This window comes from Schistocerca nitens, chromosome 4, assembly GCF_023898315.1.
Source record: "Schistocerca nitens isolate TAMUIC-IGC-003100 chromosome 4, iqSchNite1.1, whole genome shotgun sequence".
NCBI lineage: Eukaryota > Metazoa > Arthropoda > Insecta > Orthoptera > Acrididae > Schistocerca > Schistocerca nitens.
Genome location: NC_064617.1, coordinates 225,988,267 through 226,002,529, shown reverse-complemented (window position 1 = coordinate 226,002,529; position 14,263 = coordinate 225,988,267). Strand labels below are relative to the sequence as shown.

General features: G+C 45.3%; 1 protein-coding gene across 1 annotated transcript in view; it reads left to right on the top strand.

Annotated features, from left to right (window-relative positions):
- LOC126252223 (uncharacterized) overlaps positions 1-14,263 on the top strand; it is a 95,399-nt gene that overhangs the window by 14,514 nt on the left and 66,622 nt on the right. The window contains exon 3 of the mRNA XM_049953094.1: positions 1,381-1,591. Within this exon, the coding sequence (XP_049809051.1) occupies positions 1,381-1,591 (211 nt within the window). The remainder of the gene's footprint in view (positions 1-1,380; positions 1,592-14,263) is intronic.

Here is a 14,263-nt window from a genome sequence, read left to right as displayed (position 1 = left end):
ACAGAGCTTGGATGGCGTGTACAAGTACAGCTGCCCATGCAGCTTCAACACGATACCACAGTTCATCTAGAGTAGTGACTGGCGTATTGTGACGAGCTAGTTGCTCGGCCACCATTGACCAGACGTTTTCAATTGGTGAGAGGTCTGGAGAATGTGCTGGCCACGGCAGCAGTCGAACATTTTCTGTATCCAGAAAGGCCCGTACAGGATCTTCAACATGCGGTCGTGCATTATCCTGCTGAAATGTAGGGTTTCGGAGGGATCGAATGAAGGGTAGAGCCACGGGTCGTAACACATCTGAAATGTAACGTCCACTGTTCAAAGTGCCGTCAATACGAACAAGAAGTGACGGAGATGTGTAACGAATGACACCCCATACCATCACGCCGGGTGATACGCCAGTATGGCGATGACGAATACACGCTTCCAATGTGCGTTCACCGCGATGTCGCCAAACACGGATGCGACCATCATGATGCTGCGAACAGAACCTGCATTCATCCGAAAAAAATGACGTTTTGCCATTCGTGCACCCAGGTTCGTCGTTGAGTACACCATCGCAGGCGCTCCTGTCTGTGATGCAGCGTCAAGGGTAACCGCAGCCTTGGTCTCCGAGCTGATAGTCCATGATGCTGCAAACGTCGTCGAACTGTTCGTGCAGATGTTTGTTGTCTTGCAAACGTCCCCGTCTGTTGACTCAGGGATCGAGACGTGGCTGCACGATCCGTTACAGCCATGCGGATGATTGTCATCTCGACTGCTAGTGATACGAGGCCGTTGGGATCGAACACGGCGTTCCGTATTACCCTCCTGAACCTACCGCTTCCATATTCTGCTAACAGTCATTGGATCTCGAGCAACGCGAGCAGCAATGTCGCGATACGATAAACCGCAATTGCGATAGGCTACAATCTGGCCTTTATCAAAGTCAGAAACGAGATGGTACGCATTTCTCCTCCTTACACGAGGCATCACAACAACGTTTCACCAGGCAACGCCGGTCAACTGCTGTTTGTGTATGAGAAATCGGTTGGAAACTTTCCTCATTTCAGCACGGTGTAGGTGTCGCCACCGGCTCCAACCTTGTGTGAATGCTCTGAAAAGTTAATCATTTGCGTATCACCTCATCTTCTTTCTGTCAGTTAAATTTCGCGTCTGTAGCACGTCATCTTCGTGGTGTAGCAATTTTAAAGTCCAGTAGTGTATATTCGTTCAAGCTGTTGTTCTTTTTTTAAAAAAAATAAATAAAATAAGTGACTGCATAAACCTAGTTACTTTGCATTGACCAGTACTACCTCCTGTAGGAGTATGCGTCACTTTTTTTAAGCCCCCTGTATAGAGCTGTGCGCCATGCAGTAGCGGCCGGTTTCGTGTTGTCAGGTGTTCCTGTGGGGCACGCTGTCGCTGTCGCCGCTGGGCTCTGCTGGCTCTCCCGTCCTCTCCAGCCAGGCGCCGCTGTTCCCGGGGTCTGCGCCGCGCGCCGGTGACTCCGAGGCGGACAAAGCCAGCAAGTTCGCTCTGCGCATGCTCGAGCGGTACGCGCGCTCTCACGCGCTGCGCCTCGACCTGGCCCCGAGGGATGACACCGACCGTGAGTATACATACTGTGTGTGCGCCTGTCTGCATACGCACCGCTGCGCGCACGTGTGCGGCGGCGTGGCCTCGCATCCTCATCAGCCTCGCCCATTCTCTCCACTCGCTGGGCTACGAACAAAATCCCGTCACCGACCGAGCTTTCGCAATACCGTCAACCGCCGAGATCTGATCAACTGGGCTCAAGCCCAGCATTTAAACTATCTTCGAAATTCACGAAACCATGGGCCACAGACATGCGATCCATCTCTGATAGGAAAGGGCGGACACGATTTATTCCCCCCACCCGAACCTCCCGCCTCCACACTGCAAATACCACTTAACCCGGTATTACACTAACAAATTTCTTTGTCAAAGATTTGATCTAAGATGTGATCAAATATTCCGTCAAATATATTTGGCAAAGATCTTTGACGTAGCGCTAGAAGGGGTATTACACTGTCATCATATTTTTCGTCAGTGTTCAAGATGGCTGACAATAACAACTTGTTATTAACCGCAGCAGTTGCATGTACCACAATTGCGCTGTGTGCACATGCAGAAGAGAAGCGGGGGAAACAAAAGTAAACATACCTGGCGAAGCCGTGGGTTTTACAATGACACGATAAAAGCATTCAACAAAACTTGTTACGTGAGCTTATAGTGGAGGACGTCAAGTCGTACATAAATTACTTAAGGATGGATGAGCATACATTTCTGTATGTGCTCAATGAAGTGTAACCTCATATCACAAAGCACGATATTCACTTAAGAACTGCTACATCTGCAGAAGACAGGCTCACTGTAACACTCCGATTCTTTGCTACAGGAGAGGGTTACGTTAGGTTAGGTCTGGTTAGGTTACGTCAGGTCAGGTCAGGTCTCCAAACTTATTAATCTATTTTGGTCTTCAGCGTGCCTCACGTTGTAAAGCGCCTCATCAGCTTCATACATCTCTATTAATTTTGTAGTTGTCGGCACACACCAATTTTATTTACCGGGAATGTTTATTAAAACACTACAGACGACAGAATGCTGCAGCGATGCTAGCGCTCCATGTGGTAACATGTCACATTGCAGTGAACAGAAGACAAGCGACTTCTTTGATGAAACCTACAGCGAGGCCCTAGATTTGATCAAATATTGGACGACATTTGACAAAGTTCCCTATTACACCATCAAATATCTTTGACAAAGATATTGGACAAAGATATTTGACAAAGAAATTTGATAGTGTAATACCGGCCTTACGCTCATCCCACTTTTAACATGCCATAGATGCCTAGAATTGTAAGAATAACAATAAAATTATCGTTCAAATAACTTACAGCTTTGCTGCCGGGTGACGTCGTCGACCACCGCCGATATTTCGACAGGAGCACACCCTGCCATTCTCAAGGCACAACTGCAAGGAGGAATCAATGTGCAAGGCAATTTAATACCTCGGTTCACAGAGGAGAAACAAGGAAGATACCACACCCAGAACAAGTAACCGCAGAGCCAACACACAATATCAGAAATATTAATAGTGACAATTAATCAACAGGTGAGGTAGCACTAATTCTGTCCCTCTGTTTTTGATGAGAGACAGAGCCGGATTCCAAGCAGCATTTAAACAAAATCCACCATCTCTATTTATAAGGTTGCTTGATAGTTTAATTTAAACAGCTTCCTTAATAACACTATCCCAATAGCTGGGCGTGCAAGCCATAATCTCCGTGTTGTTGGATTCCATAGGATGACCGATGTCAAGGCAATGTTCTGCAACAGCGGATTTGCTCGGCTGATGTAAGCGTGTGTGACGCTTATGTTCAGTACACCGGTCTTCCACAGTCCTGATTGTCTGACCAGTATATGACATGCTACAACTGCTGGGAATACTATAGACACCGGCCTTACGCAAACCAGGATCATATTTTACGGACGCCAACAGGGCCTTAATCTTCGGTGGTCGAAAAACACATTTCACATCATATTTCCGCAAAATACGGCCAATCCTGTTGGAAATGCTCCCTGTATAAGCAAAAAGACCGTGAACTTAGGTGCCACTTCGTTGCTATCGTCACTCACCCGTTGCACAGAAGGCTGATAGCACAACGCACATTTGATCTGCCTCTCACTATAACCATTCTGACGAAAGGTGACTTCGAGATGTGATAGCTCAGCTGCCAAACTTTCAGTGTCCGAGATAACGTGGACCCTGTGAATTAAGGTACGAAGTGCTCCTTCACGCTGAGCTGGATGGTGACAACTATCAGCACGCAGATACAAGTCAGTGTGAGTAGACTTCCTATAAACAGAATGTCCCAAAGCACCATCAGTCTTCCTTCTGACCAACATATCAAGGAAGGGAGGGCATTCATTCTTTTCCACCTCCATAGTGAACCGAATATTCGGGTGGATTTAATTCAGGTGTTCCAAAAACCGGTTTAAATTCTCACTACCATGAGGCCCTTGCACATTGCTTCCACCTTGCAGTTGTGCCTTGAGAATGGCAGGGTGTGCTCCTGTCGAAATATCGGCGGTGGTCGACGACTTCATCCGACAGCAAACCCGTAAGTTATTTGAACATTCAATACGCCGGGAAAAGTTAAGGTCTCACAATAAAATTATCATTTGGTCAGTTTGGACCTTTAGAATCCCAGGTGACATGTTCAGTACGTCTTCTTTCTTCCTAATACCTCTTCATTCTCTAACCCCTCCTGGTTCTCTCTGTTTTCGTGATCTTAATTTTGCCCATAGTATCAGCTTACCTATGACTATCCATAGATGTGCCTGTCCTGCACTGCTGCGTATGGATTTTTTCGCTTCTTCCAGTTGTTTTCCAATCCCCCCTGACTTCTCCCATCCAGTTGTTCCTTGTTAAACCTGTTGCTTTCTATGTCTTCTTGGTCAACGTGTTGTCCCCCATCTTCATGATGTGCCTGGTAAATCTCAGGCTTCTCTTCCGCGTCAAGCATGAGATTTATTCAGCACTCTCACACAGCTCCAGCTTCTGCCTTGACCTACGTATCCAGAATTCACCTTGTTTTTCCGTGCTCCGTATGTCTCTCAAGATCTTTCTCGCCTATTTCTCCAGCCAGATGCAAGCTCTCTTGCCCAAGGTGGTTGACTCGGTTGCATGCAATGATTGTTGACATATTGTGTCTCAGTCTGGTGTTCCTGGAAGATTTTCCACATATCGTAATTTCTTCAGCGTCTTTTCTGCTATTGTTGGACTGTAACTTGCCTCTCACGTTTTCCTCCACGTAACGAGAGCTGTTCACGTCTTCCAACACCTAATCTTAGCCTTCCAGTTGGTCTCTGCATCCAGGGGCCTTGGTCTGTTGTACGCTATCTTGAGATTGGCTTTTGCCTCAACTACAGCAAGATTTTCCAGTGAAATTTTTGCATCTTCTTTTCACACTTTTAATAATAAAATACATATTTAATAAATTCATATATCATTTGTACACATCAATGCTTAGTACATTGCTTTAACATAACTTCCAAGAAATTGCAAAATCAGAGAAAGCATCTGACAAGCATTCGACCAAAAACTTGAGATGTGCGTGTTTCATCTGGTTGATTTAAGAACTGTAATAGAAACATATTCTCACATCTTAGACATCATCGTAATATGCCAAACATGAAGTCGAAGCGTGCTCTGATAAATATAAATTTTTCACTTAGCACAACGATTGTGAACACAGGACTGCACACTGTGCTTATGTGAGCGTGCAAACGAAGGAAACGCTGTTTCTGTCACTCCTTCTCGCCTTTATTCGAGAAGTCAGTCCGTTATCTCTTTTCTTGGTAGAGGGTCTTTCCTTTCTATGAAGCCTTACCAAATTTCTTGCGGTTGTCTGGTTCTACCTGTACACCCACGAGCTGTGTTGGATTTCTTGTTCGCAGCAGGTACGGTCATCGTGCGATTTTTCGCCTATATCTGACTGAAATGTTTTCTGCAGACGATCACGCCGCAAACCGTTCCACATAGGTAGACCCTCACGCAAGCTGCTGAAAAATATCATGCGTTAAACGTAGCTTGTAACTTCCAGAACTTCTTGCCATTTCCGAGACTTAGTTTTGATGTTACAATATTTTTCGTAAGTTAACTGAGATATTTTGAAATTTAGATGTCTAATTGCTTTCTTTCTCGCGGGAGGGGGTGGGAGGATGGGGGGAGGGGGTGAGAAGTCCTGACACCCTTCTCCCTTGGATCCATGCAGTACCTAACACAGCGTTACAAGATATACCGAGTAACTGACCATGGCACAGGCATGGTGTTTCTCCTCAGGTAGGATGTATTACTGACTGTAGATGCAGTAATCCACAGTGAGCCACATAGACATACACAAACATTTCGACTTTAAAATCAGTCCAGTCTGAACCCGGTATGCAGTTGTAACACCCACTATCCACTTACATGTCTCCTGATAGAAATTGCAAACTTGTTCAATTGTTAGATCATGATCTGGTTATGGTTCATGGAGGAGATGTCAAGCGATCTGCCTCCAGGAAATTTCTCTTCAAGTTTTCAGAGGGAAAAGTTCGTATTAGAGCCCAGTTTTTTACGAAAATCTTATTCATAAAACCAGAAGCTACCGCCTGGACTTCTTTGTATTCAGATGTCGGAATATGATAGCGCTAGAGTAAATATACTACCTGTGGCTGTAGCACGAAGAGATTCATGGTCTATGGTAGCGTCTTTGATGAAGAATCAAAACGTGCTCCCGGGTTCGAGCCTCGCCACTGCTTTGATTCTGAATAAAAAACATCAGCATTGGCGGCCGAAGACTTCCGGCATACGATGTCACCCCCTCGCTCTACCATCGGCCTTGTCATGGGGGTTGGAGGAGCGGATAGAGGTTTTGCCCTTCAAAGTTGGAAGAATCAGCAATCATCAACACCTTGAGGATGCAGAAGGGCACGTAACATATACCCACAGGACAAGTTGCCTGTAACTGAAAAAGTATCATGATGATCTGTCCATTGGAAAAAGATTCCATACTAGTCCCCCATTTCGATCTCTAGGATGGGATTGCCAAGGGGAGATGACCATAAAAAAAAAGAAGGAATAATTAACGATGGGTTAACATTCTACGAGACGGGGCGTGGAATGTTAGAAGCTTGAAGTGGTAGGGAAGCTAGAAAATCTGAAAAAGGAACAGCTAAGGTTCAATATACACTATGTGATCAAAAGTATCCGGACACCTGGTTGAAAATGACTTACAAGTTCGTGGCGCCTTCCCTTGGTAATGCTGGAATTCAGTGTCGTGTTGGCCCACCCTTAGCCTTGATGACAGCTTCCACTCTCGCAGGCATATGTTCAATCAGGTGCTGGAAGGTGTCTTGGGGAATGGAAGATCATTCTTCACGGAGTGCTGCACTGAGGAGAGGTATTGTGTCGGTCGGTGGGGCCTGGCACGAAGTCGGCGTTCTCCAGCATCACAAGGGTGTTCTATAGTATTCAGGTCAGGACTCTGTGCAGGCCAGTCCATTACAGGGATGTTATTGTCGTGTAACGACTTCTCCACACGCCGTGGATTATGAACAGGTGCTCTATCGTGTTGAGAGATGCAATCACCATCCCCGAATTACTCTTCAACAATGGGATGCAAGAGGCGCTTAAAACATCAATGTAGGCTTGTGCTGTGATAGTGCCACGCAAAAAACAAGGGGTGCAAGCCCCTCCATGAGAAACACGACCACACCATAACACCACCGCCTCCGAATTTTACTGTTGGCACTACTCACGCTGGCAGATGACGTTCACCAGGCATTCGCCATACCCACACCCTGCCATCGGATCGCCACATTGTGTACCGTGACTCGTCACTCCACACAACGTTTTTCCACTGATCAATCGTCCAATGTTTACGCTCTTACACCAAGCGAGGCGTCGTTTGGCATTTACCGGCGTGATGTGTGGCTTATGAGCAGCCGCTCGACCATGAAATCCAACTTTTCTCACCTTCCGCCTAACCGTTGCTGTATTTACAGTGGATCCTGATGCAGTTTGGAATTCCTGTGTGATGGTCTGGATAGATGTCTGCCTATTACACATTACGACCCTCTTCAACTGTCGGCATTCTGTCAGTCAACAGACGAGGTCGGCCTATACGCTTTTGTGCTGTACGTGCCCCTTCGCGTTTCCACTTCACTATCACATCGGAAACAGTGGACCTAGGGATGTTTAGGAGCGTGTAAATCTTGCGTGCAGACGAATGACACATGTGACACCCAGTCTCCTGACCACATTCGAAGTCCGTGAGTTCCGCGGGGCGCCCCATTCTGCTCTCTCACGATGTATAATGACTACTGAAGTCGCTGATACGGAGTACCTTGGCAGTAGGTGGCAGCACAATGCACCTAATATGAGAAATGTATATTTTTTGTGGTGTCCGGATATCAACAGCAGCAGCAAATGATACGACGCGATTAGGATTCGTTATGAATAGGAAGGTACGACAGGGGGTGATTTACTGTGAACACTTCAGTAATAGGATTGTTTTCGTCAGAATTGACAGCAAACTAACACTGACAACGAAAGTTCAGGTGTACAAATGGTTCAAATGGCTCTGAGCACTATGGGACTTAACTTCTGAGGTCATCAGTCCCCTAGAACTTAGAACTACTTAAACGTAACTAACCTAAGGACATCACACACATCCATGCCCGAGGCAGGATTCGAACCTGCGACCGCAGTGGTCGCGCGGTTCCACACTGTAGCGCCTAGAACCGCTCGGCCACCCCGGCTGGCATCAGGTGTACATGCCGACGTCATAGGCATAAGATGAAGAGCTAGAGAAAGTGTACGAGGATATTGAACGGCTAATTCAGTACACAAAGGGAGATAAAAAGCCGGCCGCGGTGGTCCCGCGGTTCTAGGCGCGCAGTCCGGAACCGTGGAACTGCTACGGTCGCAGGTTCGAATCCTACCTCGGGCATGGATGTGTGTGATGTCCTTAGGCTAGTTAGGTTTGAGTAGTTCTAAGTTCTAGGGGACTGATAACCACAGCAGTTGAGTCCCATAGTGCTCAGAGCCATTTTTGAGATAAAAACTTACAGTCGTGGGGGATCGGAATGCTGTTGTAGAGAAGGGAGTGGAGTAAATGGTTACGGGAGAATATGGGCTTGGTAGTAGGAATGAGAGAGGAGCAAGCCTAATTGAGTTTTGCGATAGCTATCAGCTAGTAATACGCATACACGATATTTCATATTTTTTCGCCAGTACCAGGCCATCGACTCTCAATAAAATGTCCTTCCTGGGCGGGAATATACGTAACTTACGAGTGCAAGTTGTGACACATGGAAGACGACGTATGGAAGTTTAGGTCTGGCCGTGATTCGTACTCCAATGGTCGAAGCTGTTAAGGCGACTGCTCTGGAAAAGCTGGAAACCCGGGTTCGAGTCCCGGTCTGTCTCAAATTTTCACTGTCATTCCAATATAATTTGCAACTGCAAATACAAATTCTGTATTTCTTGACGGCTGTAGTCGCTGCAGAGTCTGATCCTTCGGACAAGCATGCATTTCTGAAGGAATACTGCTGAGCCGTGGCTGGCTCATGTTATGTGTTGAATTAAACCTTGATTGCTATTCTGTGTTTAGTCTCCCGCGGTTATCGCGATTATCCTGTTATCCTCTCTCTCCGCGAGTGGCAGCAGCGGTGTGTATCGATATTCGCACCTTGTACCATCTTTGGCCTGGCGCTTCTAGTTTCCGTCTGTGCTGTGTGCGGGTAGTTGGTCGGTTGGCGTGGAGCAGCGAGGAAATCTCCGCGATGGGTAGTTTGGCCGAGGCTGCTGGCGGCGTCCACGCGCGGTCGGAGTGTGTGGTGCTGTTGCCATTGCTACGAGGTCCGCGGCTCACCGATCCTGGACACGAAGGTTGAGTTTTGACTTAATCTGCCAGCAAGTTACGACTGTTCACATTGTGTCGTTCGGATTTCGTTGTCGGCTCTTGGAACATTCCCGTGAGCAACAACGTGTGTTTTCAAGTTGGCAAATTTTTAGCTACTTTCCGGTGGAGTTTAACTGTACTTGGTTATTTTGACCTGAAGTGCACCAGCGGAATCATCTGCTTTGTGGCCGTTAACGTTCCGGTTACCTGCTCTGGCCGTTGACGTAAATTCAGGCAGTGTATTTTCCTCATCGTGTTGTCGTTGTCAACCACGGTGTGTAGTCTGACAGCTCAATGTATACTTGGTTGTGGGCGCCAATGTCTTCTACGTTGTTCCATTGAACTCCCTGTTGTGTGCTGGTCGGGTGAAGCGGAAGCTATCTTGTCGGTGGGTCCGTTTAATGTCTGTCGGTTGGGTTGTCGTCGGATCCTGAATGGTTGGGTCGATTGCCTGTCTCACCTAAGCGAGCGCTAGTGTTTGAATTCGAGGCCGACCTACGGCAACCTCTGAGCGCCGTTGGGTGCACTGCCTTTTCTTATTTGTTCTTGTTGTTGTATTTGTATGGCTTCTAGCCGATTTTTAAATTAAGGTTGTTTTGCCCTTAAGGCGTAACATTGTTTGGCCTTCAGCCTAATTTAAAGAACTGTTATAAGGTAAGGCCGTGGCCTTTTAAAAATTTATTTTGGTTTGAGTCTTAAGTGATGGGCCTTCAGCCAATTTTTAAATTAAAGTTGTTTTGCTCTTAAGGTGTCAGATTGCTTGGGCCTTCAGCCTAATTAAAGAACTGTTTCAAGATAAGGCCTTCTGCCTTTTAAATTTCTGATTTTGGTTTGAGTCTTAAGTTATTGGCTTTCAGCCGATTTTAAATTAAAGTGGTGTTACCCTTAAGGCATGAGATTGTATGGTGCATTCAGCCAGTAATTAAGTTCCAACTGCATCGTGCTTCCAAATAACAAAGGCACTGCTATTTAGTATTCGAAAAAGAAATGATTGTCGGAAGGACTGACTCAACATATACGAAAGTCAAAACAACAATTAAATGCAAGGGCGGTAACATTAAGAGAGCAATGCGGAGGAGAGGGAGGATATGTGGGAAGACTACATTGAAGGTCTCTATGTGGGGGAAGATCTGTCTGATGTGACAGAATAAAAAACAGGTGTCGATATAGAAGAAATAGGGCATCCAGCTTTAGAATTAGAATTTAAAAGAGCTTTCGAAGACTTAAGATCAAATAAGGGACAAGGATTCGATAACGTTCCATCAGAATTTCTAAAATCATTGGGTGAAGTAGCATCAAAACGACTATTCACTTTTGTGTGTAGAATGTGAGTCGGGCGATAAAACATCTGACTTTTGGAAAAATATTATCCACACAATTCCGAAGACAGCAAGAGCTGACAAGTGCGACGATTATCGTACAATTAGCTCATCAGCTCATGAATCCAAGTTGCTGACAAGAATAATATACAGAAGTATGGAAAACAAAATTAGGATCTGTTAGATAACCATCAGAGTGGCTTTAGGAAAGGTAAAGGCACCACAGAGGCACTTCTGATGTTTCGGTTGGTAATGGGAGCAAGACTGAAGAAAAATCAAACCTGTTCATAGGATTTGTCGACCTGGAAAAAGCGTGCGACAATGTCAAATGGTGCAAGATGTTCGAAATTCTGAGAAAAATTGTGGTAATTCTAGGAAAAGACGGGTATTATACTGTGCAATATGCACAAGAACCAGGAGAGAAATATAAGACTGGAAGACCAAGAACGAAGTGCTCGAACTGAAAAGGGTGTAAGACAGGAATGTAGCTTTTCGCTGCTACTGTTCAGCCTATACATCGAAGAAGCAAGCCTATACATCGAAGAAGCAATGACGGAAGTTAAAGAGACGTTCAAGAGTTGTGTTAAAATTCTAGGTGAACATCAGTGAAAGTGAAGAAGTATTACAAAATCTGTTGATTGGAATGAACAGTCTAACTAGAACAGAATATGGACTGAGAGTAAATCGAAGAAAGAAGAAAGTAATGAGAAGTAGCAGAAATGAGAACGGCGAGAACTTTAACGTCAGAATTGGATATCACTAACTAGGCGAAATTAAGGAATTCTGCTACCTATGCAGCAAAATAATCCACGACGGACGGAGCAAGGCGGACATAAAAGGCAGACTAGCACTGGTAAAAAGGGCATTCCTGACCAAGACAAGTCTACTAGTAGCAAACATAGGACTCAATTTGAGGAAGAAATTTCTGACAATTAACGTTTGAAGTACAGCATTGTATGATAGTGAAATGTGGACTGTAAGAAAACCGGAACAGAAGAGATGTAATGTTACAGAAGAAAGTTGAAAATTAGATTAAATGATAAGGTAAGAAATAAGGAAGTTCTTCGCAGAATCAACAGTGAAAGGAATATAGGCCGATGGGAAACGCTGACAAGAAGAAGCGACAGGACTATAAGAAATCAGTTAATACATCAGGGAATAACTTTCACGGTACTACAGGAAGGTGTAGAGGGTAAAACTATAGCGGAAGATAGAGATCTAGCAAATAATTGAAGACGCAGGTTGCAAGTGCTACTCCGATACGAATAGGTTGGCACAGGAGAATCATTCGTGGTGGCCCGCATCAAACCACTCAGACGACTAATGAATCAAAATAAACAAATAAAACTGTAGAACATTCCTCGTCTACTGCTGTGTTCAGTCTATAATTAGTAAATACGATCGCGTATCTGTCCCAGTCGCATCCGAAACGAGGACACTGGTCCGGTATGCAACGGCAGCTGCACGTCGCCGGGCACTGATCCAAGCAGAATCGTCGTCGGACATGTGTGCCACTCTCGCCATTCTGCAATTCAAGAAGGTTATCATTCGACAAGTCGACCTGGCACCCATCTGTGAGCCAGTGATTAGAATTTTAGCATCAGTTTGACGAGTTTCTGTTGCAGCTCCAGAAAGCTATTGTTTCTTTTTATCATAACGACCGACTAGGGTCACGTAACAACTTCAGTTCCTTATCTTTATTTGTTGTTTAATACTTTTCCAGTACTCCATCTTGTCGTCGTCTTTTCCTTTCTTCTCAAAAATGGTTCAAATGGCTCTGAGCACTATGGGACTTAACTTCTGAGGTCATCAGTCCCCTAGAACTTAGAACTACTTAAACCTAACTAAGAACATCACACAAATCCATGCCCGAGGCAGGATTCGAACCTGCGACCGTAGTGGTCGCGCGGTTCCAGACTGAAGCGCCTAGAACCGCTCGGTCACAGGGCCGGCCCCGAGGCAGGATTCGAAACTGCAACCGTAGCGGTCGCGCAGTTCCAGACTGTAGCGTCTAGAACCGCTAGACCACTCCGGTCGGCTTCCTTTCTTCTGGTTGGTTGGTTGTGGGGAAGACCAGACAGCGTGGTCATCGGCCTCATCGGCTTAGGGAAGGATGGGGAAGGAAGTCGGCCGTGCCCTTTCAGAGGAACCATCCCGGCATTTGCCTGGAGTGATTTAGGGAAATCACGGAAAACCTAAATCAGGATCGCCGGACGCGGGATTGAACCGTCGTCCTCCTTTCTTCTGTTCACATTGTTCTTTATTTCTTCTGTTTCTGCTTCGAAAACCGAAATTTGGTATCTTATTCTTGAGACGATTTCTTCTGTTATTTTCTATCTCCTTTTTGGCATCTGGATGATACTGCTGACTCCTTTTTCCAGAAATACAATAATGTTTATTTCGTTAGCCAATCGTCGTTCATTCGTTGTAGCTGATCAAGGAGAATTAACTTCCGCTTTGTCATGACTTGTGATATTTTCTTACAGTTTGCTAGATTCATATTATTTTCTACCAATCTGTAGCTTATACCTCACCCATTATTTTTCTCATAATACATCTTTCATGTATCTCTTCTCTATCCAGCTTATAGGTCGTTCTAAAGCATTCACTTATGTATAAACATTCTGGTCTTACCACTGTAGTGTAATATTTTAGTTCTGTATTTCTAGAGGTCAATTCTTCTCCTATATATTTTAGTTAAATCATACTCTTTTTCCATTTTATTAATTCTTACATCAAATTTATTATACATTTTGGACAGGGCTATAAAAGTAAGTTACAAATTATTATGGCAGTCCAAGTAACTTTTATTCAGTTTTGCACTACACTTCAAAGTGATACAGATGCATGACAATAACTTTCGGCATAGCCACTGACTCTCTCTAAACAACGGTTGAAGCTTTCTACCATTCATTCACTTATTCAACAATAGAAACAGTGTCCTAGGTTCCTGCAGGTACTCGACACTGCAGCTCTTCTGCCTGCTAGTAGGAGTCCGCAGCTCGTGGTCGTGCGGTAGCGTTCTCGCTTCCCGCGCCCGGGTTCCCGGGTTCGATTCCCGGCGGGGTCAGGTATTTTCTCTGCCTCGTGATGACTGGGTGTTGTGTGATGTCCTTAGGTTAGTTAGGTTTAGGTAGTTCTAAGTTCTAGGGGACTGATGACCATAGCTGTTAAGTCCCATAGTGCTCAGAGCCATTGCTAGTAGGATTCAGGATCGGAAGTGTGTCAAGGGTCTGCCTGCCTGCAGGCGCTTAGGACTTTTGTCACAATTTATGTCTGTACAGGTACATCTTTAATGTGCTCAAGAAAGGTGTGCAGGTGGCAGTGAGGATGTTTCCAAATTGGATGGTCTTCGAGGGACCCATAGCCGTTTTATTCCAGCATTTGTCAACGTTGCACCCCTCTGAGATCACACTAAAGAGGGCTCAAAAACCATAAAACACTTTGCCACTTCATATCGTGTTTAAATTTCGTCGAATTGTTTTG